At 52.4% G+C, this 24,968-nt stretch overlaps 1 protein-coding gene across 12 annotated transcripts in view; it reads right to left on the bottom strand.

The window, feature by feature from the left end:
- Positions 1–24,968, bottom strand: part of TMCO4 (transmembrane and coiled-coil domains 4) — a 104,192-nt gene that overhangs the window by 5,895 nt on the left and 73,329 nt on the right. For all 12 annotated transcript variants that reach the window (XR_011254128.1, XR_011254129.1, XR_011254130.1 and 9 more), the window contains 2 exons: positions 11,845–11,962; positions 5,192–5,309 (listed from right to left, as the gene is read on the bottom strand). Coding sequence is in view for 9 of the 12 variants with exons in the window: in XM_069575111.1 (XP_069431212.1) it covers positions 5,192–5,309; positions 11,845–11,962 (236 nt within the window). In the remaining 3 variants the exon portion in view is untranslated. The remainder of the gene's footprint in view (positions 1–5,191; positions 5,310–11,844; positions 11,963–24,968) is intronic.

Here is a 24,968-nt window from a genome sequence, read left to right as displayed (position 1 = left end):
CGGTTCTAATGGTGGCTTCCTGATTTGCATACAGATTTCTCAGGAGGCAGGTCAGGTGGTCTGGTATACCCATCTCTTTCAGAATTTTCCACAGCTGATTGTGATCCACACAGTCAAAGGCTTTGGCATAGTCAATAAAGCAGAAATAGATGTTTTTCTGGAACTCTCTTGCTTTTTCCATGATCCATTGGATATTGGCAATTTGATCTCTGGTTCCTCTGCCTTTTCTAAAACCAGCTTGAACATCTGGAAGTTCACGGTTCACATATTGCTGAAGCCTGGCTTGGAGGATTCTGAGCATTATTTTACTAGCATGTGAGATGAGTGCAACTGTGCGGTAGTTTGAGCATTCTTTGGCATTGCCTTCCTTTGGGATTGGAATGAAAACTGACCTTTTCCAGTCCTGTGGCCACTGCTGAGTTTTCCAAATTTGCTGGCATATTGAGTGCAGCACTTTCACTTTCATCTTTTAGGATTTGAAATAGCTCAGCTGGAATTCCATCACCTCCACTAGCTTTGTTCATAGTGATGCTTCCTAAGGCCCACTTGACTTCACATTCCAGGATGTCTGGCTCTAGGTGAGTGTGACTGATGACACCATTGTGATTATCTGGGTCGTGAAGATCTTTTTTGTACAGTTCTTCTGTGTATTCTTGTCAGCTCTTCTTAACATCTTCTGCTTCTGTTAGGTCCATACCATTTCTGTCCTTTATCGAGCCCATCTTTGCATGAAATGTTCCCTTGATATCTCTAATTTTCTTGAAGAGATCTCTAGTCTTTCCCATCCTACTGTTTTCCTCTATTTCTTTGCATTGATACCTGTACAATGGGGTCATTACTCCTACTTCACTGGACAGCTATGGGGATCAAGTGACATAAGGTCTGTAGCCCATGCAGAGCAGTGTATGGTGTGTTGGCTAATGTTACTATAACTGAGTGTCTATTTTGTGCACTGGTGGCTCAGTTGGTTAAAAATCTGCCTGCAAAGCTGGAGACCCGGCTTCGATCCCTGGGTTGGGAAGCTCTGCTGGAGAAGGAAATGGCAACCCTCTCCAGTATTCTTGGCTGGGAAATCCCTTGGACACAGGAGCCTGGCGGGCTGCAGTCCAGGGGTCACAAAGAGTCAGACATGACTGAGCAACTAACCACCACCGTTGTGTGCCGAGACCTGGGCTAAGTCCTGGAAGTCAGCTGGCATTTCTTCTGGATCACCAAGATTCCAGAGACCCTTGACTGGATCTCTGCTCCCTAAGAAGCCACATGAGGTGGTCCCTGGGGAGGCAGAAACCCCCATCTGCTGCAAACCAGTCCCCACACAGGAGAGGCTGAGAGAGCATCAGGCAGCCTGGCCTTCGTCTGCTTCATTTCCTGGAGATGCTCCCGTCTGTGTCAGAGCCTGACCCCGGCTCACCCCTGCTCAGGCTTGTCCTGAGGTCAGGAGCCTCTGCAGACCAGGTCTGTGTCCCGTGCCTGCCGCTGGGCTAATGCGGAGGGCTCTGCCCACGTGGGCCCGGCCAGGAGAAGGCGGGTCCTTAGGTCTCAGCCCTGAGCATGGGGCAGGCACTGCTTGCCAACAGCAGTCATGAGGACTCTGTTGCCAGCAACGTCTCCTCCAGCAAGAATTTTCAAGGAAAATAGGAGGGCGGCACGAAGGCAATGCTAATTACCTCTAATTACCCAGAAAAGGAAAGCACTGCTTTCTCTGATGCATCCTAATGCGATAAAGAGCTATTATTAGGCAGGAGCTGGGAGGCTGCCATGAAGGAATCTGAGCCCGGAGAGGAATCTCTGCAGCTGCTGGTCTCGGGGGCAGGGAGGCGGGGACTAGCATTAAAGGTGGGCCTCCTGTGCACCAAGCATCGCGCACACGCCCTGGAAGGTAGGTGGTAGCCCTTGTTTCTAGGATGCGGCCCCCGAGGCACAGAGAGGTTAAGTCACTGGCCTGAGGTCACACAGCCAGCACACCAGCAGCAGAGGTGGGTTCTGAGCCAGGCCTCCCTCTCATCGACAGCTGTGCTCTTCCCACTACATCCCATTCAGAGGCTTCCCAGGGCAGAGTCGACATCTTGCAAGGGCTCTGTAGCATTTCAAGGAAATTTTCATTGAAAAGGAAATCTCAGCCATGCTTTTCGCATTTGATTCCTGTGGCAGAGGGAGACCCCTGGTGTGGTGGGGCATCAAGTCAAACAGGACAGAGACCCCTGGACACGGGCCAGCGGGCATCCGAGTCTGGTGGTCTCAGTCTTGTCAGCCAAGCTCTCTGCACTCCCACCGGAAGATGGAGCGCACAGACTCCGGACCTGCTTTCAGAGACCGGATCTACAACTCTGCTTCCGTGAGTCTATCCTCTCAAGCCTCGCTCAGTCATGTCTGACTCTTAGCGTAGCCCGCAGCTCCTGCGTCCACGGAATTCTCCAGGCAAGGATACTGGAGTGGGTTGTCGTTCTCGACTCCAGGGAATATTCCCAACCCAGGAATCGATCTGGGTCTCCTGCGTTGCTGGCAGATTCCTTACTGTCTGAGCCACCAGGGAAGCCCATTGTCTCAAGCCTCAGTGTTCTAGTCTGTGACTTGGGGATGCCCACATCCTACTCAGCGGGGTTGCTGCGAGGTTGATATCGCATGAAGCAAGTCTCTCAGGGGTAAAGATGATCTAAAGAGCTGACCCTAGGGGTTGAAGCTCCTATCTATCCTGGGACGACTGCCTCTTGAATTAGGAGTGATCAGTTTCATGGGTGGATGAGCCTAAAAACTCTTTTTATTCTTGGACCGACATCAGCCTCCAAAGCTGCCAGTTAGGAAGACACGGGGCTGACTCACTTGCCTTCCTCTGGTGGGTCAGGACTTGTGAGCCAGGGCCCTGGGAGTCTGGGGGAGTAAAGAGATAAGCCAGGACAAGTTGGCCCCCACGAGATGGGGGCAGGCTGGGTGAGAGACCCAGGGGCCCTCAGGGCAAGGCCACGGCCCATGAGCTCCGGGGCCGGCAGTGCCTGGTAACATTGTAGTTTTACGTTTTTGTGCTAGAACCCCCTGTGCTCTCTTCAGGCCTCAGTTTGGCTTTAACAAACATGCAACCAGGGACTTCCCCGGCGCATCCAGTGGTTAAGACGTCACCTTCCAGTGCAGCGGATGTGGGTTCGATCCCTGGTCAGGGAGCCAAGATCCCACACGCCTTGCAGCCAAAAAACCAAAAGCATTAAACAGAAGTAACACTGTAACAAATTCAACAAAGACTTTAAAAACTGTCCACATCAAAAAAAAAAGAATCTTTAAAAAGAAAATCAAAAAACCCCTAAAACCTCATGCAACCTGGCGTTAGCTGTGCTGGTGGGGGTCAGGGTGCCCAGCTTCCCCCACCACGAGGTGCAGTGTGTGTGTGTGTGTTCGGGGGTGTTGTTGGCCAGGCTGCCGTTGAAACTGAACGGAGGAGCCAAGGCCGTCCTGGGTACCCTTCCCCAGGGGAGTTTTCAGATGCCCAGGGAGGGGCCTGGTCTGCCTGCTTTCAGACAGGATGGTGTGGCTGGCTCAAACCACGCTTATGCGGTACCTGGGGCAACTGGTTTATGCTTGGGAAATGCTTGGCACTTGATAAATGGCAGCTGGTAGTGTAGTAACTGGAAACTGAAGCTCCTCTTCTCGTGGGACTTTCATTGCAGCGACTTCCCTTGCAGCGACTTCCCCTGGCGGAGTTTGCTTGAGGATGTAACTGCAGCCCACGAGCCTCCCCTTCCTCTTCCTGGCAGCTGGTGCCTCTTCCACTGGTTCCCACGTCTACCCGACCAGGGGCGATGCCCACTGGCTTCAGACCTGGGCTTGAGGCCTGCCCTGCCATGCTCCTGCTGAGTGACCCTGGGCAAGTCCCTTAGCCTCTCAAAGCCTCAGAGTGCTCATCCGTACAGCGGGGTGTGGACACTGAAAAAGGCCCAGGGCAGAGCTGGGCATCTCGTCGGTACAAGCTATAATTAACTCTCTAGGACAGACATGTAGAGGGGGGACGAGGTTCCTGCAAGCCCGGAAAATGGATCTAGAAACCCAAATTAGGTCTGTGTGGCTGCTAGGGGGGTCCCCCCGGGTGGGTCCCCCCCATTTCCCAGCAAGAATGCCTTGGACCGTCCGCCCTGCTTAGTCTGAGATGTGGAAGAGCCCTTGAGGAGTATGTTTACTATGCGGACGTGCAGGCTCCACTTCTAGAGATTGATGGAGGAGGTCTGGGCAGCGGGGCTCCGGGATCTGCATTTTAAATAAACTCTCCAGATGAGTCAAAGGCCAGGGACCTTGGAACGCACTTTGCCTTCTGATGCAGGGGGTGTGGGTTCAATTTCTGGTGGGAGAGCCAAGATCCCACATGCCTTGCAGCCAAAACACCAAACACATCAAACAGAAGCAACACTATCACAAATTACCCCCTTCCTCGCTCCCTATTCCAAGGTTTTGTGCCTGTGTGCTAATCACCTCAGTTGTGTCTGACTCTGCAATGTGGACTGCAGCCTGCCAGGCTCCTCTGTCCACGGGACCCTCCAGACAAGAATACTGGGGTGGGTTGCCATGCCCTCCTCCAGAGGATCTTCCGGGCCCAGGGATCGAGCCCACGTCTCTTACTTCTCTTGCACTGGCAGGCGGGCTCTTTGCCACTAGCGCCACCCGGGAAGCCCACCCCATGGTTTCACAGCCTGGCAGCCAGGTGCTCTCTTCTGGTCCAGCCTGAACACTTCCACGTGTATCCTCTGCTTGTTCCGGTTACTCTCCGGAGAAACAGACTGTCCTGACTAGTAATCTGGGCTCGGGGAGTGAGTGAGGGCTGTGGGAGGAGGAGTGGAAAGAAGGCAGTAATGTAGGGGCAAGAACATGGGCTTTGGAGGTTCAAATCCAGGTTATCGTTTGCGCGTTGTAGGATGGAAATGTTCCTGAGCCTCAGTTTCCTAATCTGTGAAATGGGGATAATGATGCCTGGCCCTGAGACCATGTGCAGGTTAGAGAGGACGTGTGCCAAGGGCCTGGGGGCATTGCTCTGGCACAAGCATGGTGCCTGTGAACAGGAGTTACCGCTTCCCAAGTGAGTTCTTACAATCTCTTGTCTGGGGTGGACCGGGCTGGGGGCCTGTGTCCCTGGGACGTGGGTTGCTGGGCTGGAGTAAGATGTGCGCTGTCCCCACCCCCCAAAGTCAGCCCCAGGGGGCACGGGGGTACTCACCACGGAGGACAGGTCCACGTTCTCCACCCTCCTGTCTTGCAGCAGCACAGGCTGCAGGCCGGCCACGCGGAGCCGCACGGAGGACGTGCGGTAGACGAAGCTCAGCAGCCAGTCCGCCCTGTGGGGGAGAGGACGCAGTGAGACGGGGTGGACGTCAGCCTCAGGAGGGCCCGGCCCGGCCCCAGCAAGCCTGGTGGGATGCGCGCTTCTGCGGGAAACCGGGGCTTGCTGCGCCCAGGGATGGTGGGGGCAGCTGCAGGCGCCGATGCTTTGGGAGCACCGCCGGGCCTGGCAGCTCCGGGGAAGCCGCTTGGTTCCCTGCCGGCTCCCTGGGGCAGAAAACAGCGCTGACAGCAACAGACAGTATCTGCTGAGTAGATGACGGAGGGAACTGCACGCTGTTCTCCAGAAATCAGCATGAGGCTGGGAGGGATGCTCTCAGCTGGCTGTGGGCTTCCAGTTCCCTGGGGTGGCTGGGCCGGGGCTCCTGGGGAGGCCAAAGAGAAGCAGCAGACCTCTGTCTCGGGGAGAGGACCACAGGGGTCTAGGACACATGCTCTGCAGGCTGGGACTCTGGGTTTGGGGACCCCCCATCAGTCTGTGAACGGGAGGGACTGAGACAGGCCCAGCCTGCAGCCTCCTGCCCTCGGCCACTAGGAGGCCAGGGTGACCCCCAGGTGGGTCACAGCCCTGCAACACTCCTCCTCCGCTCTCAGAGGTGCTGTGAACCCCGCGCTCTGTACCCCATCACTCCTAGCCAGACATCCGCCCTGCACTCCAGAGAAAGGATAACCCCAGACCCTCTGCAGCCTGACTCTTCAGGTACACCGAGCCGTGTCCACAGGACGCCTGGTCTACAGGGTCCATGCAACAGCGTTGCCCCTCGAGCCCCTGCGCCCCGCCTGGGGTGACGCTGGGCCCTGTCCCCCAGCAGGTCTGTGTGCGTGGACACTTCTGTTCCCCCTCAGCATCCAGGACTGGAACTCTACTCAGCACATCAGGCTGTCTTTCGTTTAGGCCGAGTCTGACTCTGGTTTGCAGGGTCCCCTGAGTCCATTATTTCTGTGAGCTTGTTTGAAAGCAGGGTTCTCCCTCCCTGTCATGTGGGGAGGCTCAGCTGAGAGTCAGGGCTCCCTGCCCTGCCTATCTGACCACAGGCGAGGCCCCGAGCTGTCTGGGACCCACGGTGTGGCGGGCTCCCGAGGCTCCCTGGTAGCTTTGACCCTTCAGGGTCTCTGACCACATGGGTGCCTGTGTGGCACCACCCCGGACACCCCTGGAAGGACTGGGGTACAGAGGTGAGGGGCTCTCAACAGACCCTTGGGCTTCCCAGGTGGCGCTAGTGGTAAAGAACCCACTTCCCAGTGCAGGAGACATAAAGAGACGTGGGATTGATCCCTGGGTCAGGAAGATCCCTTGGAGGAGGGCGTGGCAACCCACTCTGGTATTGGTGCCTGGAGAATCCCAAGGACAGAGGGGCCTGGTGGGCTGCAGTCCATGGGGTCACAAAGAGTCAGACGTAACTGCAGCGACTCAGCACACTCGCATGCAGACAACAGGCCCGCCTGCACGTCCCCGCTGACTCCACCATCTGAATCACCCACCAGGTCCCTCGGACAGAGGCCAGCAGGACCACGTCCCACATCCCCCTCTCTACCATGGCCACTGAGCACTGAATCCCCCACCCTGCGCCCCCAGGACCTTCTGCGCCCCCAGGACCTTCTGCGCCCCCAGGACCTTCTGCTCCCCCAGGACCTTCTGCGCCCCCAGGACCTTCTGCGCCCCCAGGACCTTCTGCGCCCCCAGGACCTTCTGCTCCCCCAGGACCTTCTGCTCCCCCAGGACCTTCTGCGCCCCCAGGACCTTCTGCGCCCCCAGGACCTTCTGCGCCCCCAGGACCTTCTGCGCCCCCAGGACCTTCTGCTCCAGCTCTGAAATCAGGCAGCCCCTCCCCCAACCCCTCCCTCTCCTTAAACTCTCACCCGACCCCTGTCCTCTCAGAAGCTGACCGTGACTCCCCACTGTCCACAAGCTTTCTTTTCTAGAAAATTCCTTAACTCCCTCCAGACAGCAATGCTTGCACACCCGAATGGTTAGCCTCATACTGAAGGCCCAAGAGGGTGTCCCTCAGAATGATGGCTAACGGGAGAAGGGAGACTGATCCGAGCTGTTCTATCAAGTCATCATGAGACACGTGCATCAAACACAGGGTGTGAGGGAGGCCCCCGAAATGGTTCTGACATGGAAAGTCGTAAATGAGAGACTTGCCTGGGGTACAGTGGGTCAGAATCCACCTGCCAGTGCCGGGGACATGGGCCTGACCGCTGGTCGGGGAGACCCCACACGCCGTGGAGCAACTAAGCCCGAGTACCACAAGTACTGAGCCCGGGTGCCTGGAGCCTGTGCTCCCCACCGATAGAGGCCACCGCAACCAGAAGCCTGTGCCTCGCAGCTCGAGAGTGGTCCCCCCCCTCTCCACAACTGGAGAAAGCCCACGCCTGGCAACAAAGACCCAGAACAACCCAAAAGATAAGACAGAAAGGTCATAAACGGGCAAGGTCAGCGTCCTTCCTGCCCACGGTCCATCGTAACTATGACCACACTCTACTTAACAATGTTCACTGCACTTGTTTATGCACACGTACAGATGAACTTCCCAGGACAGGGGAGCCTGGCGGGCTACAGTGCACGGGGTCGCAAGAGCTGGACGTGGCTTAGCCACGAAACAGCGACAGACAGACAGGGCAAGATCACAAGGCTCCACAGCCTCGAACCTGGGCGTCTGTCTCTCTTGCGGGGGCTGGGCCACCAGCCCTCATCTGGGACTGCATGGAGCTAGTCCTGCCCTGTCAGTCACCGGCTGTGTGCCCTTGGGCAAGCTGCTTGACCGTCTGAGGCTCAGGCTCGTCACTGTGAGTTTCCTCGCGGGGAGGGCAGGAGCACGCCCGAGGCGCCCTGAGCGCCCAGCACTCACCCCGCGAGTCCCGGGAGGCACTGGGTGCGATGACAGCCCTCGCCTGGGGCCTTCGCGGGCGCCGTGGCTGCTCTTGCTGGGCCTACTCTTCCCGGTTCTGCCGGGCTCCTATCCGCCCCGTCACCATCAGGCTTGCACGTGCCCCCTCCGGGAGTGGCCCTGAGCCTCTCCCCCTGACATTAATAACCCCGTCCCCCCGGCGCCTGCCGTGCGCTCCCCTTGCGGCGGCGTTTGTTTCATGTCCTTTGTGTGTCCGTCCCTGGGTCTCTTCCTTTCCTGAGCAGAGAGCTCGATGAGGGTAGGGCCGGGCCCTAGACCTGCATCCTGCCTCCCGAGGGGAGTCGTGAACCCCCTTGGTGGGTGGGGTGCCCAGCAAGCCAGGCCTCGGTGTTCCAGGCCAGGCGGACGCACAAATCACACAGCTGGCCCTTGATCAGCACCACGGGACCTGCGGAAGGTTGTGCCTGGGGTCCTCGCAGGCCTGGAGGCACTTATGGGCAGGGGTCCACCCTCCCACCACCCACTCCTAACATCAGCCCCTCCCCACACGGCGCTGGAACAGAGACCACTCAGGGAGTCCCCTGGAGCTCAGAATGAAACCCTCTCACTGCAGATGCCCCAGGGGTCAGGGAGACAGGCTCGCCTGAGTCCACATCCTGGCTCTGCTGTGTGACCTTGGCATTTGGCCCTCTCTGAGCTTCAGTGTCCTTGCAGAGCAACAGGGAGCAGCACCGCTCGGCCCGGCTGGCTTCCAGGGAGTGTGTGAAGGCACGCGAAGAACTTGCACGTTTTATTAATGTACATTATACATTTGTAAATGTAGACAGTCTGGTGGCTTCGGCCTGAAGCTCCCCTTACCCCTCACTCACTCTCCCTCTTAAGTAAGTTCACTGCAAGTGAGGAGTCTCTGGGGGCCAGGAATGTGAACTCCCGGCTGCCGCTGAATTTAATTAAGAAACCATGGTTACTGTTTTGGTCCGTACATGCCTCCCCTCTTCTCTCCTTCCTCCTTCTCCTCCTTTTTTCTCTCTGGAGAGATGGCTCAGGATCTCACAAAATAATGGAAACCCAAGCTTATTAGCCTCAGGTTCTCAACAGAGCAGATGGGTTTAATAAGCTTCGGCTGCTTTCATACTGCACACATGCAATTTTAATTTAAGCCCCCCCTTTGCTGTTTATGAAACACACCAAAACCGTCCTGTGCTGCGAGTATGCCCGTGCTGCTTACTGGGCACCTACAAACTGCCAGTCCTCACCCCACACAATCTCCGTTAATCTTCCCAGAACTCCTGGGCAGGACGGCCTCTTATTCCCATTGTACAGGTAGGAATACTGAGCTTCAGATTTGCTTGTCCAAAGCCACCTGAGAGGTCGAGGATGGAGCCAAGATTTTAACCAAGGACTGTTTGACGTCAACATTGTGTCCATTCTTTTTCTTATTTCTGAAACTGCCTTTACTTAGAAGTCTCTTTTATAAATATATAAAGGTCTCTTTTATTAAAGAGGTAATATATACACATATGTAACTAATTCATTTTGCTATATACTTGAAACTAATGCAATACTGTAAATCAACTAGGTATCAATGGAAAAAACACCTCTTTTAAGCCCTCCTTGCAATCCCTGCCTACTCTTCACGGGTATTCACTGTTATTCGTGCCTCATGGTCCCTCTGGACCTCCCTCTTCATTTCCAGACACACAGATACATATATGTATACACAGAAGCTTCTTCTTTTGTAAATGGGGTCATTGAATGTACCATGGCCCTTGCTTTTTTTAAAAAAATTATTCCCTTCTTTGTGGTCATTTAGGTCACTGGGTTGCTTTCAATTTTTATAAATGGAGCTGCAAGGACCCCCTTTGTGCATCCATCTCTGTGCGTGTGACTATTTATGCAGGATCACAGGAGCCAGAATCTGTGGCGTCAGAAGACTGGCACACTAATCACTTGGATAGATATCGCCAATTCCCCCCAGAAAGGATTCACTAAATTCAGCCACCACCAGGAGTAGATGACAGCGCCCATTTCACCTCGCCGTCGCCAACACTGAATGGTATTCATCTCAGACATGCGCTGATGTGATGGATGATACATAGTATTTTCCCTACTTTAGTCTGCATCTATTTAATTTTCAAAAGTTTATTGACTGCATTTATTCCATGCTTATGTGTAGATATCTTTTGGCCATTTTCTCTTTATCTTTAAAAATTTTTTAGGCCACACCACGTGGCGTGTGGGGTCTTAAGTTCCCCAATCAGGGAGTGAGCCCATGCGCCCTGAGATGGGAGTGTGCAGTCTTACCACTGGGTGGGCAGAGGAGTCTCTGGACATTTTATTAGATTTTTTTATTGATTTGATCGAGCTCTTTATATATTATGGCTCTTTATCTTTGTTTCTTTATTCTCTCTACCATATTCTGATGCTAAGAACTCAGCTTAGAATATGAGGGACAGGATTTGGGGGAGAATGTATGGCTGAGTCTCTTTGCTGTTTACCTGAAACCACCACAGCACTGCTTGTCAGCTACATCCCAGTACAAAGTAAAAAGTTTAAACTCTGAAAAGGAAAAAGAATACAAACGATAAAGCCATTCTAATTGGTTGAACTCTGGTGTCCTGGTTAAAGCCCTCTATCCATGGCCGAAGATCATCTTTATCTTTAGCTCTGGACATGGGCTAAGTGTCAAAATGATAAAGACTTTCCAAATCTGTTCTATTCAGTGGCAGGTTCCACTTGGGATGGTTGGGCTTAGATCAAAACTAAAGTTAACTGGCCTCATGACTCAACTTCTCTGAGCTCCAGTTTTCTCACTTGTAAAATGGGATCAATAATACAAACCCCTTAGGGTTTTGGGGTAGGAGCTTCCCTTCCTCCCCAGTGTCCAGGGCGCCACCTTGGCCGAAGCCCCTCAAGTCCTTCTCAAATCCCCGGCCAGGACGCCTCCTTTCCAGCCCCACAGCCATCAGCCTTCGTAGCCCTCAGCTCCTGCTGAAGGATCTGTCATATGCTGTGGGTGCTGGGCCCCCCAAGGCTGTCATCCCCGCCCTGAGACGTTGCTCTGAAAGCCTAGACAATCCCCACTCCCTTCCTACCAAATAATGCACACAAGGGATTTCCCTGGTGGTCTGGTGGGTTAAGAATCCGCCTTGCAATGCAGGGGACATGGGTTTGATCCCCGGTCGCAGCGAAGATCCCACATACCACGGGGCAACTAAGCCTGCGTGCTGCAACTAATGAGCTCGTACACGACGACCAGAGGAGCCTGCATGCCGCAACAAAGACCCAGCGCGGCCGAAGAATAAGAAACAAACAGCACACGGGGGCTCGCTAGTCAGCACTTACAGACCTCCCACCTGGGGCTCACCCTTTGCTTCTCAGTCTCAGCCCACTCCCCCATGTCCCTCTTGCCCCAGATCACGGTGACCAGCCTGGCCTCTCGAGTCATCCTATGAACTGGTCTTGGGCCTGACCCAGGGAAGTCCTCCTTAGGACCTGTCCCTCTCGTGCATCGTCCCATGGACACGGATGCTGCCCGCTTCAGAACCCCTGGCCTGGGCCTTGCTCCTTCCAGGACCAGTGCCCCACTGCTCCCTGAGATCCTCCGGGACAAGGGCCTGGCCTCAAACATCTGTGTCCCCAGGCGACACCTCCCCAGGGACACGCGGTCCGGACAGACCTGCAGTAGCCATTGACGATCCTTCCAGAAACCACCTTCCGGAAAGGCTCCCAGTTCTTGGCTTCTCCGTCCACAGGTGCGCCCAGCAGGACGACGTCCTCAATGATCCCTTGGCAATCTGGAGAGAGACCCCAGGAAAGATCGTCAGCGCCCCTGGCCTCAGTGGGTCCTGCGAGGGACCGTCCAACAGCGGTGGAAGAAATGGATACAACACCCACATGCACGCAGATATGGACTCACGATTGCTCAGTCGCTCAGTCATGCCCGACAATTCACGACCCCACGGGCTGCAGCGCGCCAGGCTTCCCTGTCCTTGCAGGCGCAAACTCATTCGTGCACAGGTTCACGCAGACGCGCACACATGCTGCGGCTCCTGTTCACCGAGTTTCAGGCCCTGGGTCAAGCCCTCTGGTGCCTGCTCCATTCCTACAAGGCCCACACCCCGAAACTACCGAGCCTGTGCCCCACAGCTGGAGAAGACTGCTACAGCAAGACCCGGCACAACCAAGAGTGAATGAACGGATAAGCACACAGCATCCCCGTTTCAGAGTTAAGGGAAACCAAAGAGATCTTCAGGATCACGTGGCCAGTGGGCAGCACGGTCCAGGTGGGGACCCACATCTATTTCCACCATCCGTGAAGCTCACGACTGACCTGGACTCAGATGGAGTGCTTCCCTTTAGAAGGCTCATGGTCCCTGGCTCGCTGCACGTGCCAGGCAGGAGACACCACAGCCTTCCTCTGCAACAGTCTCTGGGGGCCTGTACGGCCTGGCAGTAAGGTGGGAGTGCAGAGGAGAGGGGGGCGAAAGGGCATGGACCGGACGCGTCGGCGCTGACCTAGCGGTTCAGGGGATTTCAGGTGAGGGCTCCTCACACTGCAGCCCAAGGATGAGCGCTGGCCCGTGGGGTGTCCGTCCTCTCAGTGCAGAGCAGAGAAGCAGTGTCTCTTTGATGTCCCCTCAGACTGGAAACCCATGGCTCACACGCACTTTGAGAAGCGCCGCTCTCAGCCCACCCGGGTGCTCGTGCGCGCCCCGCCCCCAGCCACTCTCCAGCCGAGCCAGCTCTGCTCTGGCCTCCTCTCACTTGTTTACACCCGTCTCCTCCTCTGACCTCTTGGTTCAGAGAGGGCGGGGCTCCGGCTTGCCTTGGTCACAGCTGTGCAGCACAGAGCCTGGTCTATCCTTGGGGTTCAAGAAGGGTGTGAATGAAGGAGTGAGTAAATACACGGCCACCCCCTGGGACAGCCAGTATACGCACTCTGTAGTTGCAAAGCTCTGGGTTCAAATCCCAGCTTAGTGACTTCTGAGCTAAGTCACTTCTCTGAGCCTACAAGTGGCTATGGTACAGCCTTGAGGGTCTCTGGACTGCACGGAGATCCATCCTAAAGGAAATCTGTCCTGAATATTCACTGGAAGGACTGATGCTGTAGCTGAGACTCCAATCCTTTGGCCACCTGATGCGAAGAGCTGACTCACTGGAAAAGACCCTGACGCTGGGAAAGATTGAAGGTGGGAGGAGAAGGGGATGACAGAGGATGAGACGGTTGGATGGCATCACCGACTCACTGGACATGAGTTTGAGTAAGCTCTGGGAGCTGGCAATGGACAGGGAGGCCTGGCGTGCTGTAGTCCATGGGGTTGCAAAGAGTCGGACACGACTGAGCGACCGAACTGAACTGAGGGTCTTTATGGGGAGAAGTCATGGTGGGGAAAAAGCCAGGGCGGCGAACGCACAGCAGGAGCTGGCGGGCCCCCTGCCTGCCTTGCCCCACCTCCCAGCACGCAGCTCCTGCTTAGAGTCCCGCGCGCCCCTACATTTGGGGAGCCACCTGCTCCGTGTCATTCTTGGGGAGTGGGCCCTACAGGCACACCTCAGCCAGCCCTGCCCGTCTCCTGCTGAGAGACACGGGCGGCTGGCTTTCTCTCCCTGGGCTCCAGTTTCTAACCAGAGCGCATCTGGTTTCCATTTGAGCTGCGTGTCAGAGTTTGAGTAAGGGGTTCCGGGCTAACAGGAGTCTGAGAACCCCTGTGCTCCTCTGGCTCTGAGAGATCAGATTCCCTGGCACAGAATCCTGATATCACTCCTTGGCTTCCAGGGAGAGGATAATCTGGCAGAAAGATGTGAAACTTCAGGAAGCTGGTGGTTCATGTTGAATGGTAAAGAAGACTCAGATACTCTTCCACCTAAGGGCTATTTCAGGGCTTGTGTTTCCAGCGAGGCTGTAGATTTTATTCTGAACCCTGCTCTTGGCTGCTGAGGAAACACGGGGTGTCAGAGGGGAGGGGGCATGCCGAAGGTCACACGGGTAGTGAGAACACAGCTGAGCCTAGAACCCAGCACGGGGAGCTGCCAGGTCCTGGGCATCCCTCCAGCAGCAGCAACTCAGAGCGCAGCGATCACGGGGCGGGGGTTACCATCGCCCCCAAAGTGCTAACAGCTGTGGGCCAACAGCTGTGGGCCAACAGCTTTGCGCTCTCTCTGGACTGGACGCCAGCCACTCACACCTACCCAATGAATCTCTTCATCTCAGGAGCTCTGCTGCCCCAGGGGCCATCACCTGGCTGGCTGGGACCCCTTGTGGCCAGCAGTGGGATTGCGGCATTCCCCACCAGGTCGCCTAGGGCGACCGCCAGGATGCCGTGACTCCCAACCGACAGCTATGATGAACAGCAAAGAGGTAGCTGCCTTTTGCTGAACTGAGACTAGCAGCTGAAACTCACAAAACAGTCTAGAACAGTCAAATCCAGCCAGGGTGGGCAGCGAGCCGGAAACATATTTACTGAAGCCTGGTTGAAAACTGACTTGTTGAGACCTCCTCCCCTTCTGATGGTTACACAGTCAGAGGTGCTCTCCTTACATCTTAAAACATGATTTGTTCTCTGGAACAAAAGGCAAACCTGGAGATAAGCCACGAAGCCGACTCTTGGTGACACACAGGTGTTAGCTAAAAAAGCTTAGAGGGAATCATTTCAGACACACCCAAGGGAGAATCCTATGTCCTGTTGCCAGAATGATACAGTCCAGGAGGGGGAAGTCTTGAGTTAAGAAAACCGGCCACTGAATTAGATGCTGGGGGAAAAAAATGTCAAAATTCATTGTTTGGTCCAAAACTTTATAATACCAGAAAATTTCAGTTTTCCAGGTAAAACACAGAACATCCTCACTCAGGTTCCACTTTCAGAGTCAAGAAGGGCCCTTCCATGGACACATGCGGTTCTTCATGTCACAGTGAAGTTCCCTCGTGGTCCAGCGGCTGAGACGCCACACTCCAAATGCAGGCTGTCTGGGTTCAACCCCTGGTCAGGGGACTAGACCCCACATGCCACAACTAAGACCCAGCACAGCCAAATAAATGTTTTAAAAAAGAAACTGGGATTTAACATTTTAATAATAATAACGAATATAAGACCACCTTACCACTGTTTAACTGCAGGGACCATAAGTGTTTTCTGAAATATGTGGGATTTATTCCAATTGCTACCATCAACTTTTCTTCCTGTGAATTTTTAAGGTGTGAAGATAGTCCCATAGCTTCATAAACAGTCAGGGGTCCAACAAGCATTGGTCACCTTCAAGTAGAGGACACAGGCATGCCCAGCTTTTAGGCATGGATTCCTTATTTTTTAAGCGGTCCTGCGTATGTTTTCAATACAATGCTTTTACTGCGAAGGTGGAGGCCCTTCACCCTGTTAGGACTTTGGAATTAAGGCAGCTCCATCCCTCCAGCAGTGGAAAAGAAATGCTCTGTCGGTCCTGTTTTTTTCTTTTTAGTTATGTATTTATTTATTTGGCTGCACTGGATGGGGTCGAGGTGCACGGCATCTCCCACCTTTGTTGCGGCACGCGGGATCTAGTGCCTCGAGCAGGGGCTGAGCCCAGGCCCCCTGCACTGGGCGTGAGGCGTCTCGGCCACTGAAGCACCAGGAAGTGTTCACCAGTCTTGTCTTCACCTCTCCACTCTAGGTGCTTTTCGTCACGCACGTGTGCTATGAGAAACATTTCTTGTCCAAGCTGTCTTTGGCTTCTATCTCTTATTTTTATTCCTAATACAGGAGCCAAAGTGATCCCTTTAAAAGTCAAGTTGTAGGCACGAGGTAGGTACCTTCTGGGGGTGATGGAAATTTTCAACAACTGAGTCATGTGATGGTTTGGACTGCACGTTTGCTGAAAATCACTGACTTACACACTGAAGATGGTGGATTGTGTAATATGCAAATTCCACTGGGGGGAGAGTCAGATCATTTCACTCTCACGCTCAAGACCCTCTCGTGCGGTCCATCTCTCCTGGGGTAAGTCAGCTTCAGCAGCTCCTGAAGCCCGCTGGGACCTCCCCCACGCATCCCTCACTCGCTCTGCTCCAGGCAGACTGGCCTCGCTGTTCCAGAACACGCCAGGCCTTTCCCTGATCCCCCTTTCGCGGACCCCTCCTCCCAATGCCCTTCCCCCTGACATCCACACACCTCCCCCCGGCACCTCTCTGCTTAACTGTCACCCTCCAAGGGGAGGAGGATTCGACCTCCCACCCCGCCCAGGAGTCCCATCTCTCTTCTCTGATTTCCTTTTCTCCACAGCACTTGAAACCATCTAACTCATGCCCTAGTTGTCTTTTAAAATCTCTTTTACAGTCTGTCTGCCACTACATGGGACCTCCCCGAGGGCTGAGACTGTTCTTTCTCATGTTCCCCAGGGAGGTCTGTATAGTCAAAGCTATGGTTTTTCCAGGAGTCATGTATGGATGTGAGAGTTGGACCATAAAGAAGGCTGAGCACCGAAGAACTGATGCTTTTGAACTGTGGTGTTGGAGAAGACTCTTGAGAGTCCCCTGGACAGCAAGGAGATCAAAACACCCAATCCTAAAGGAAATCAGTCCTGAATATTCACTGGAAGGACTGATGCTGAAGCTGAAACTCCAATACTTTGGCCACCTGATGCAAAGAGCCAACTCACTGGAAAAGACCCTGATGCTGGGAAAGACTGAAGGCAGGAGGAGAAGGGGACGACAGAGGACGAGATGGTGGAATGGTATCACTGACTCAATGGACATAAGTTTGAGCAAGCTCCGGGAGTTGGTGAAGGACAGGGAAGCCTGGCGTGTTGCAGTCCATGGGGTCACAAAGAGTTGAACACAGCTGAGCTACTGAGCAACAACAGGGAATCCCCAGGGCCCTCAGCAAACAGCACCTGGCAGAGGTGCTGTGCTCAGTAAGTACTTGTGGGATGAACAAAAGCAAGCCATGGGACTCGGCAGTATGAACCCTTTGTGGTGAGAAAACATGCAAAAGAAATTTTTTTTTTCCCTCCTGGTACAACTTCTTCTGAGAGGTGCCAGTCGAGGATCTCTGGAGACTGGATAATGAAGAGCAAGTGCTGACTCTGCTGAAAGTAAATGTGAGCGTGTCTAACCACTGCTCTCAGCTGTTTGAGCTTCCCTGCTGGCCCAGTCAGTAAAGAAGCCTCTGCAACGCAGGAGACACGAGTTCCATCCCTGGGGCGGGAAGATCCCCCAGAGGAGGGCATGACAACCCACTCCAGTATTCGTGCCTGGAGAATCCCATGGACGGAGGAGGCTGGCGGGCTAAGGTCCACAGGGTTGCAAAGAGTCAGACACAGCTGAAGCAACTGAGCGCTCAAGCGCGGACTCAGCTCTTTAGCTGCTGGTTTCCAGGGTTCTGCTCCTGTGGCTAGCTGTGGTCTGCAGCGGGCAAGAACATGAACGGTCCTTCTGACCCCGCCCAGACTGAGCCAACCCGCCCTCAGTCTCCTCCCCTGGCGTCTGACAGTGTGAGTCAGAGGCTTGTGGTGACCCTCCCAAGAAGCACCTGACATCAGCCATATCCACAGAATCCCCTGGGCTTGGCCTACATGATACGGAAGGCTCGGGCTCTCCAGACCTTCAGGAGCTTCGTGGTGTAGCTCAAGGTGCCTCATCTCTGGGGGCAAAGATCCAGAGCGAATTTGAGGGCCTGCATGAGTGCAAACCGCCGCCGGCCAGTTAAACGCCGCCTGTCTCACAGGGCAGGTGCCCTGATTAGGACTATCAGGTGGCTGTTGCGACTCACAGAATTTCTGGATTCAGGTAGCTTTTTGTCATTACATTCTTTCTCCACCAGAAGGCGCTGAAAGAGTGACTAGTGCCCCACGCAGGGCTGGGAAATGTTTGCCAGCAGAAAGGGCCCAAGGGCACGGAGGTTGGGAATCAGTCTGGGAGAAGTTGCTTGACCTTGAGCACAAAAGAAATCTTCAAATGCTGGTTTTGCGTGCATTGAAGTCAGTTATTTAGTAACTTGGAGCCTTAGCTTCCTCGTGTAAAATGGAGATAATACAATAATGTTGATTTCCCGGGGCTGGAGTGAGGTTGTTATATGCTCAGGGTGGTGCCCAGCACATGCCTGGTCAGTGGGATCCACTGTTTTTCCCATGCAGACAATCAAGTTGGCAGCGAGGAAGAAATGGTGGGCAGGACGCACTGTTTTCGGAGAGGGCTTTGCCATTACAGTACCACGCCTGTTTCTGCTGCTGCTGCTGCTAAGTTGCTTCAGTCCTGTCCAACCTTGTGCGACCCCATAGACGGCAGTCCACTAGGCTCCCTGTCCCCGGGATTCGCCAGGCAAGAACACTGGAGTGGGTTGCCATTTCCTTCTCCAATGCATGAAAGTGAAAAGGGAAGTGAAGTCGCTCAGTCGTGTCCGACTTTTCGTGACCCCATGGACTGCAGCCTACTAGGCTCCTCCATCCATGGGATTTTCCAGGCAAGAGGACTGGAGTGGGGTGCCATTGCCTTCTCCGTGCCTGTTTCTAGCCACCTGCTAATTGCAGGTACTATTTGAGGAGGCAGTGGCGGGGAGCGGTGATGCCGGGCACGTGGTCGGAGGACGAAGCCTCTGGAGAGAAGCAGCTATAGAGCTGTAAACTACGGGTAAACACTTCCTCATTTACTAAAACACATTTTTTTTTTTGGCCCCGCCACTCAGCCTGTGGGATCTCAGTTAGTCAACTAAGGATTGAACCCACACCCCTGGCAGGGAAAGCACACAGTCCTAACCGCTGGACCGCCAGAAAAGTCTCAAAATTAAAAAAATGTTATGGTAAGATACTCGTAACATAAGAGTTTTCATCTTAACCATTAAAACATTTTTTTCGATGTGGACCTTTTAAAAAAGTCTTTATTGAATTTGTTACAATATTGCTTCTGCTTTATTTTTTAGTTTTTAGCTGTGACACTTGTGAGGTATTAGTTTCCCGAGTAGGGGTCCCAGCCCCCTGCACTGGAAGGCTACGTCTTACCCACTGGTCCTCCAGGGATGTTCCTTAACCATTTTTAAGAGTACAGTTCAGTAGCATTAAGTATAGCCACACTGTTGTGCAACCATCTTGCTTTTTATCACTCAGGATTTAGATAAATCAGTTTCTATCTTGTCAACTGCTCTTATCACACCAGACTCCTGATATGACACTTTTACCACTGGGGTGCTCCTGGCACTCTGGGGATTGTCTTAGCTTTTCAAACAAAACCAATCACACACACAAAAAAACCCCCCAACAGCTGAGGATGGCTACTTCTTCACAACAGCAGGAACCCTTTTACTCTAGAGCCTTGGTCTTTAAAACCCTCTCTGTTGCTGTTTGGTCCCCAAGTCGGGTCTGACCCTTTGCGACCCCCTGGACTGCAGCACGCCAGGCCTCCCTGTCCTTCATTATCTCCTGGAGTTTGCTCAAATTCATGTCCATCAAGTCGGCGATGCCATCCAACCATCTCATCCTCTGTCGCCCCCTTCTCCTCCTGCCTTCAATCTTTCCCAGCATCAGGGTCTTTTCCAATGAGTCAGTTCTTTGCAACAGGTGGCCAAAGTATTGGAGCTTTAGCATCAGCATCAGTCCTTCCAATGAATATTCAGGGTTGATTTCCTCTAAGATGGACCGGTTTGAACTCCTGGCTATCCAAGGGACTCTCACGAGTCTTCTCCACCACAATTTGAAAGATCAATTCTCTGGCACTCAGGCTTCTTTAAGGTCCAACTCTCACATCTCTACATGACTAATGGAAAAACCATAGCCTTGACTATATGGACCTCTGTCAGCAAAGTGATGTCTCTGCTTTTTCCTATGCCATCTAGGTTTCTCATAGCCTTTCTTCCAAGGGGCAAGCGTCTTTCAACCTCATGGCTACAGTCACCATCCGCAGTGATTCTGAGGCCCAAGAAAATAAAACCTGTCATTGCTTCCACTTTTTCCCCTTCCCTTTGCCGTGAAGTGACGAGACCAGATGCCACGATCTTAGCTTTCTGAATGTTGGATTTTAAGCCAGCTTTTCTACTCTCTTCTTTCACCCTCATGAAGACGGTCTTCAGTTCCCCTTCACTTTCTGCCATTAGAATAGTGCATATCTGAGGTTGTTGATAAACTGAGTCTCTGTCAAACTAGACACTCTTAAAATGTACCAAGTAGGGCTAGCTCTTTCAGAGTCCCACGGAGAATCCCTTCTGCACGACGAGGGAGGACCCTGTGTCGCTGGGAATGGCCACTCCCGGCTTCGCCACTGTCATTCTGTCCTCTCCAGACCGTGTGCTTTCGGAACATGAGGCAGGCTCTGGCGGTGCCTGCCCGATCTCTCCAACCAGCCTCCTCTAGGAGCTTCACAGAAATCTCACCACACGGCAGGAAAGGCCACATCACACGCTCCCACAAGCCTATCACACTGTCAGTAATGAGATTCTCCCGCGCTGCAAAGACCACAGTTTGAGAAGCGAAAAAGAAGGATGTTCTTCCTCCTGACAGGGGGTTGTGTGTGCACGGACAGATAAGGTGGGAAATGAACGAGGAAGTTACCTCCTGATGGCGGGTCCAGAAAACAGACCTTGAAGAAAATGCTGTGAACCGCATCTAACACAAATGGAATCCATGCCAAAGACACACGTAGACGCAAGATAAATGCACAGACGCGGCGGAGGGGCGAGCGAGAGGTCCAGGAGCCGGAGGGAAGGGAGATGAAGGCAAGCTTTGACTGTCCCCCTCCTCCCAACCCTTCAGTGGAATGAGGTTCACACTAGAAAGAACCGTTTAAGGGAGCCCATTTGGATGGATTATAGGGATTTGGGATGATTTCATGGAAGGAGTAAGCCTTCATCTCTCCCTTTTGATTTCCGTCTTTTCCATTCGGCAAAGTGGTAAGGCTGTTACTAGCATCTGGGGGCCCGAAAAATTAATCTGCGTGCCTGACCTCTCGTGGCTGCCCACCCGCCTCTCCAGGGGAGGCTAAAGCGGGGTCTGTCTGCAGACAAAGCAACTGGGAGATGCGATTCCGTAGAAGGGAAAGAAATTGCATCAAAGGCGATGTCTGCTGTCCTGGAGATGAAAGAGCCAGTTGACTGAGTGACAGCCTGCTCTGCATTTCAGCTGGTGGCAGCCCAGACTCAGTTTCCAGCCAAGCGAGAGTTTAGGAATTCAAGGGTCAGGATGTCTAAGCGTATCTGAGCTTAGTGAGGAACTCTTTTGCCTTGGTTTTATCCTTCAAATATCACAGGCAGTCATGCTGGTCTAACTCCTTAGGAGCTGGGAGAGAAACTGGAGTGAGAGATCTTGCTGCAAAGGTTTTTCCTCTGTTGTTTGTTTTTAAACAAAGTTCTGGTATTCTATTTCTTAACCTCCCTTCTTTTCTTTGTCACCATCACAGCTTACCTAGGCTAAGAGCTTCATACATATACTGCTTCATTTTTTCTCATAGCAATCCTAGGAGGCAAGCAGGACTACTCCCATTTTACGATGGGAAAAACTTGCCTCAGAGACACTAAGTGATTTGCCCAAAGTCACACAATAAGGGGCAGAGTGGAATTCAGCGATGCCTACATTTTCTCTCCTACTCTACTTCCCTAATCTTGAGCCGAAACATGTCTTTTGATAACTGCGACATCTTGTAAAATTGAATATTAAAACCAGAACAACACAACTTGCCAAGATAAACAGTTCTTATTCGGTTGATTCAAGACACACACTAGCAGGCTGGAGTTTGCTGGAAGACTGGTATCCTGATGTGGGTACCACGCCAAAGGCACACAACCTTTTGCTTTGCTAATCTTGGGAACACCTGCCAAACCAAGGTGGGTGGAAAGATCACACAAAGGAAGAGGGGTCTGCATGAATCCTGCCACACTGCGCAGTTTCTGGTAGGGAGTTATGGCTGTCAGTCCATACCCTAGCATGGACACTCAATTCCCCACCAGAAGGGTTAAACTGAGCAAGAGGATGTAACTTAGAAGTAGCTGCTGGTCAGCTTCAGGCTGTGAGCCAGTCTAACACCAGCAGATTCATTATCTATATGCATATATACAAATAAAATGTCTTATATATTCTATTGGTTAGCTACTGCTGTGTAACAAATAATCCCCAGACTCAGTGACTTGAAATAACCATTTGTTATTTCTCATGAGCCTACCAATGGGCTATGCAGTTCTGCTCAGATCATTCCAGCATGCTTGATCCCACTGGGTTTACTCATGTGTCTACAACCAGCTGGTGGGTAGGCTGGGGGCTGGCTACGATTACATGGCTTTGCCTCACGTGTCTTCCATCCCCCAGGGGGCTAGCCTTGACTTGTTCTTAAGGCAAGGATGACACCCATGCGCAAGATCTTCTGAAGCTTAAGTCTGAAATGGATATGATGTCATTTCCTTTACTTAGTTTTTTTTAGTGAATGCAAGTCACAAGGCCAGCCAAGATTCAAAGGGTGGAGAAACGGACTGCACTTCTTGATGGGAAGAGCTTCAAGGTCATATTGAAAAAGATGTGAAAGCAAGGAGGGGTGGAGAAGTAGGGCCATTTTTTGCTGCAATCAGTCTACCGCAGATATATGCAACATATCCGAAACACTGCAAAGTACTGACAGCTCATGTGCAGGAAGCAACGGGTCAGAATCCCTGGTGACACCAGTACTAGGTGAATGTCCCTTTGAATTCTCACCCAGTGAGAAGAGGAGTGGGAGGAACACCGGGTGGGAGTGTCGCCTGGGGACTGAAGTGGCCCAGCCAGGATGTTGGCAAGTGGCTGCTTTCAGGGGTGTGGTTTTGGGACCCTGAATGAAGGCAGGATCCTCCTAGAGAACTGGAAAATAGGCCAAGGCAGAATCCTTTAGGCAAGAACAAGGTAGGGTGTTCAAGCACTGATTTGATCAAGTGCAAGATCAAGCAACCAGGTCCAAAGGCCCAGCGGTCAGAGCTGCAGAGCGGGGTCTGGAGGCCTTCATTCACTTATGATAAAGGCAGCTGGTGGTCATGGGCACGGTCCTGGATTCGGGGAACGGGGCTAGATGTTCCGTCTGTATTATCACAGTGATAGTCGCTGTTTTTTGAAGTAGAGTTCCTCGAGGAGTTACTGCAGCAAGGCTCTCTTCGAGGTAAACTTGCTCAGTCTTTGAAAATATCCTTTGGCTTCCACCTCGAATGATAGTTTAGCTGGATGGATATACAATTTTAGATTGACAGCTATTTTTTTTGTTTTCTTTTCTGGTTTCTATTGTTTTGAGAAGTCTCATCAGTCTAGTTGAGGTTTCTTTCTAAGTATTATTTCTAAAAATTCATTTTAAAAGTAATTAAATAATTCCTTTTTACCTCTGGAGTTCACTATGATCTGTGTAGGTATAACATATTTATTCTGCTCAAGACTCATGTTCCCTGAACCTTAGGAATCGTGTCTGTCAGCCAATCTCAGTCAGTAAACTGTCTCTCTTTCCTATTCTCTCCTTTCTGGAGTTGGAATTAGGCAACTGCTGAGCATTAACTTCTCTTTCCTACCTTCTATCTCTTTGTCTCTGCACAACGCACTGGGAGTAATTCTTCAAACCGATCCTCCAATTCATTATTTCCCTCTCTAAGTGTAAGTAAGTGTCAGTCACTCAGTCGATCCCATGGCAATCTCAGAGGAGCCCACCAGGCTCCTCAGTCCATGAACTTCTCCAGGCAAGAACACTGGAGTGGGTTGCCATTTCCTTCTCCAGGGCCCCTGCAGGGGAAATTAGAATGGTACGTCTCAAGTCCAAGGGAGCCCCCTGGGCACGTTCATTATCAGAGTGATCCTCCGCTTTGTAAAGCGCTTCTGACTGCCAGACTGTTGAATTGTGAGCCACTCAGGAGGCGCTGCTCTTCTGACCTTAACATATCTAATACGTACCCCAAAGATCTTTCCTTTGGGAAGGATTAGCTTTGTCTAATCTGTTTAACTTTCCCACCAAAGTTTTAATTTCAATGACTATTTTTTTCATTTCTAAAAGTTCCACTGGTTTCATTTTAAAACCTCCCTGTACTTTTTTTTCCCCAGCATCTTACTCTTTCTACTTATCCTTCAATGTTTTAATTTATGTCCTTAATGATTATAATCATGCTTGAGGGGGGCACTCCTTCAGGCCATTCTATTAAATTAAGGATCTAATCTTGATGTTTGCTTCTTGGCGCTTTTCCCATATAGTGGTTTTTTTTTTTTCATGTTTTTATAAATTTTATGGAATAAGACCTCATCTTTAAAGCTGCTCTTACATGGGAATCTGTGTAGTTTGGATTGAGGACCTGTATGGTAATGCCTGTGGCTGGGAACGTGGCTGAAAATCCAGAGTGGTTATTCCCATTCTGCTAGTGCTTATAACCTGGGGTCCACAGCGCTGTCTACAGTTTAGCAAGTCTGAGTCCACTGAACTTCTGAGGTTCTCTGGACTCCGATGTCAGGTTCCCATTCTGACAGCAGCGGTCATGTTTCCACTGGGTAATTTACTTAAAGAGCCTAGATCTGGGTTCAAAATAAGATTTCCCCGTGGTTGCTTCCTCTTACCCACTCCCAAGCTTTATAGCTCTTTATTCCATTTCTGAAACAGATGATACAGTGATTGCTGGTCAGGAACAGTCAGGGCAGAGATCACTGATAAACCTGCTGGTAGGAATGTCTTTATGACTAACGCTGCCATATCCTTGCATGAACAGCCTTGCAAAACTGTGGAGCCTCAGATCCCAGAGCGGGCCCAGTTCTGGCAGCAGCTCACCTCTTTGAATGACCCTGTGAGCATGAATGCATGTCTATGGGCCTGAGTTCAAGTTCCCGGTGGGGTAACGGGAGGCATATCATAAGCCTGGTCATTGCTCT

The sequence above is a fragment of the Ovis canadensis genome, chromosome 2 (genome assembly GCF_042477335.2).
Source record: "Ovis canadensis isolate MfBH-ARS-UI-01 breed Bighorn chromosome 2, ARS-UI_OviCan_v2, whole genome shotgun sequence".
In the NCBI taxonomy this organism is placed as follows: domain Eukaryota; kingdom Metazoa; phylum Chordata; class Mammalia; order Artiodactyla; family Bovidae; genus Ovis; species Ovis canadensis.
Note: the sequence above shows the minus strand (reverse complement) of the source record. Positions and strands in the feature narration are given on the sequence as shown.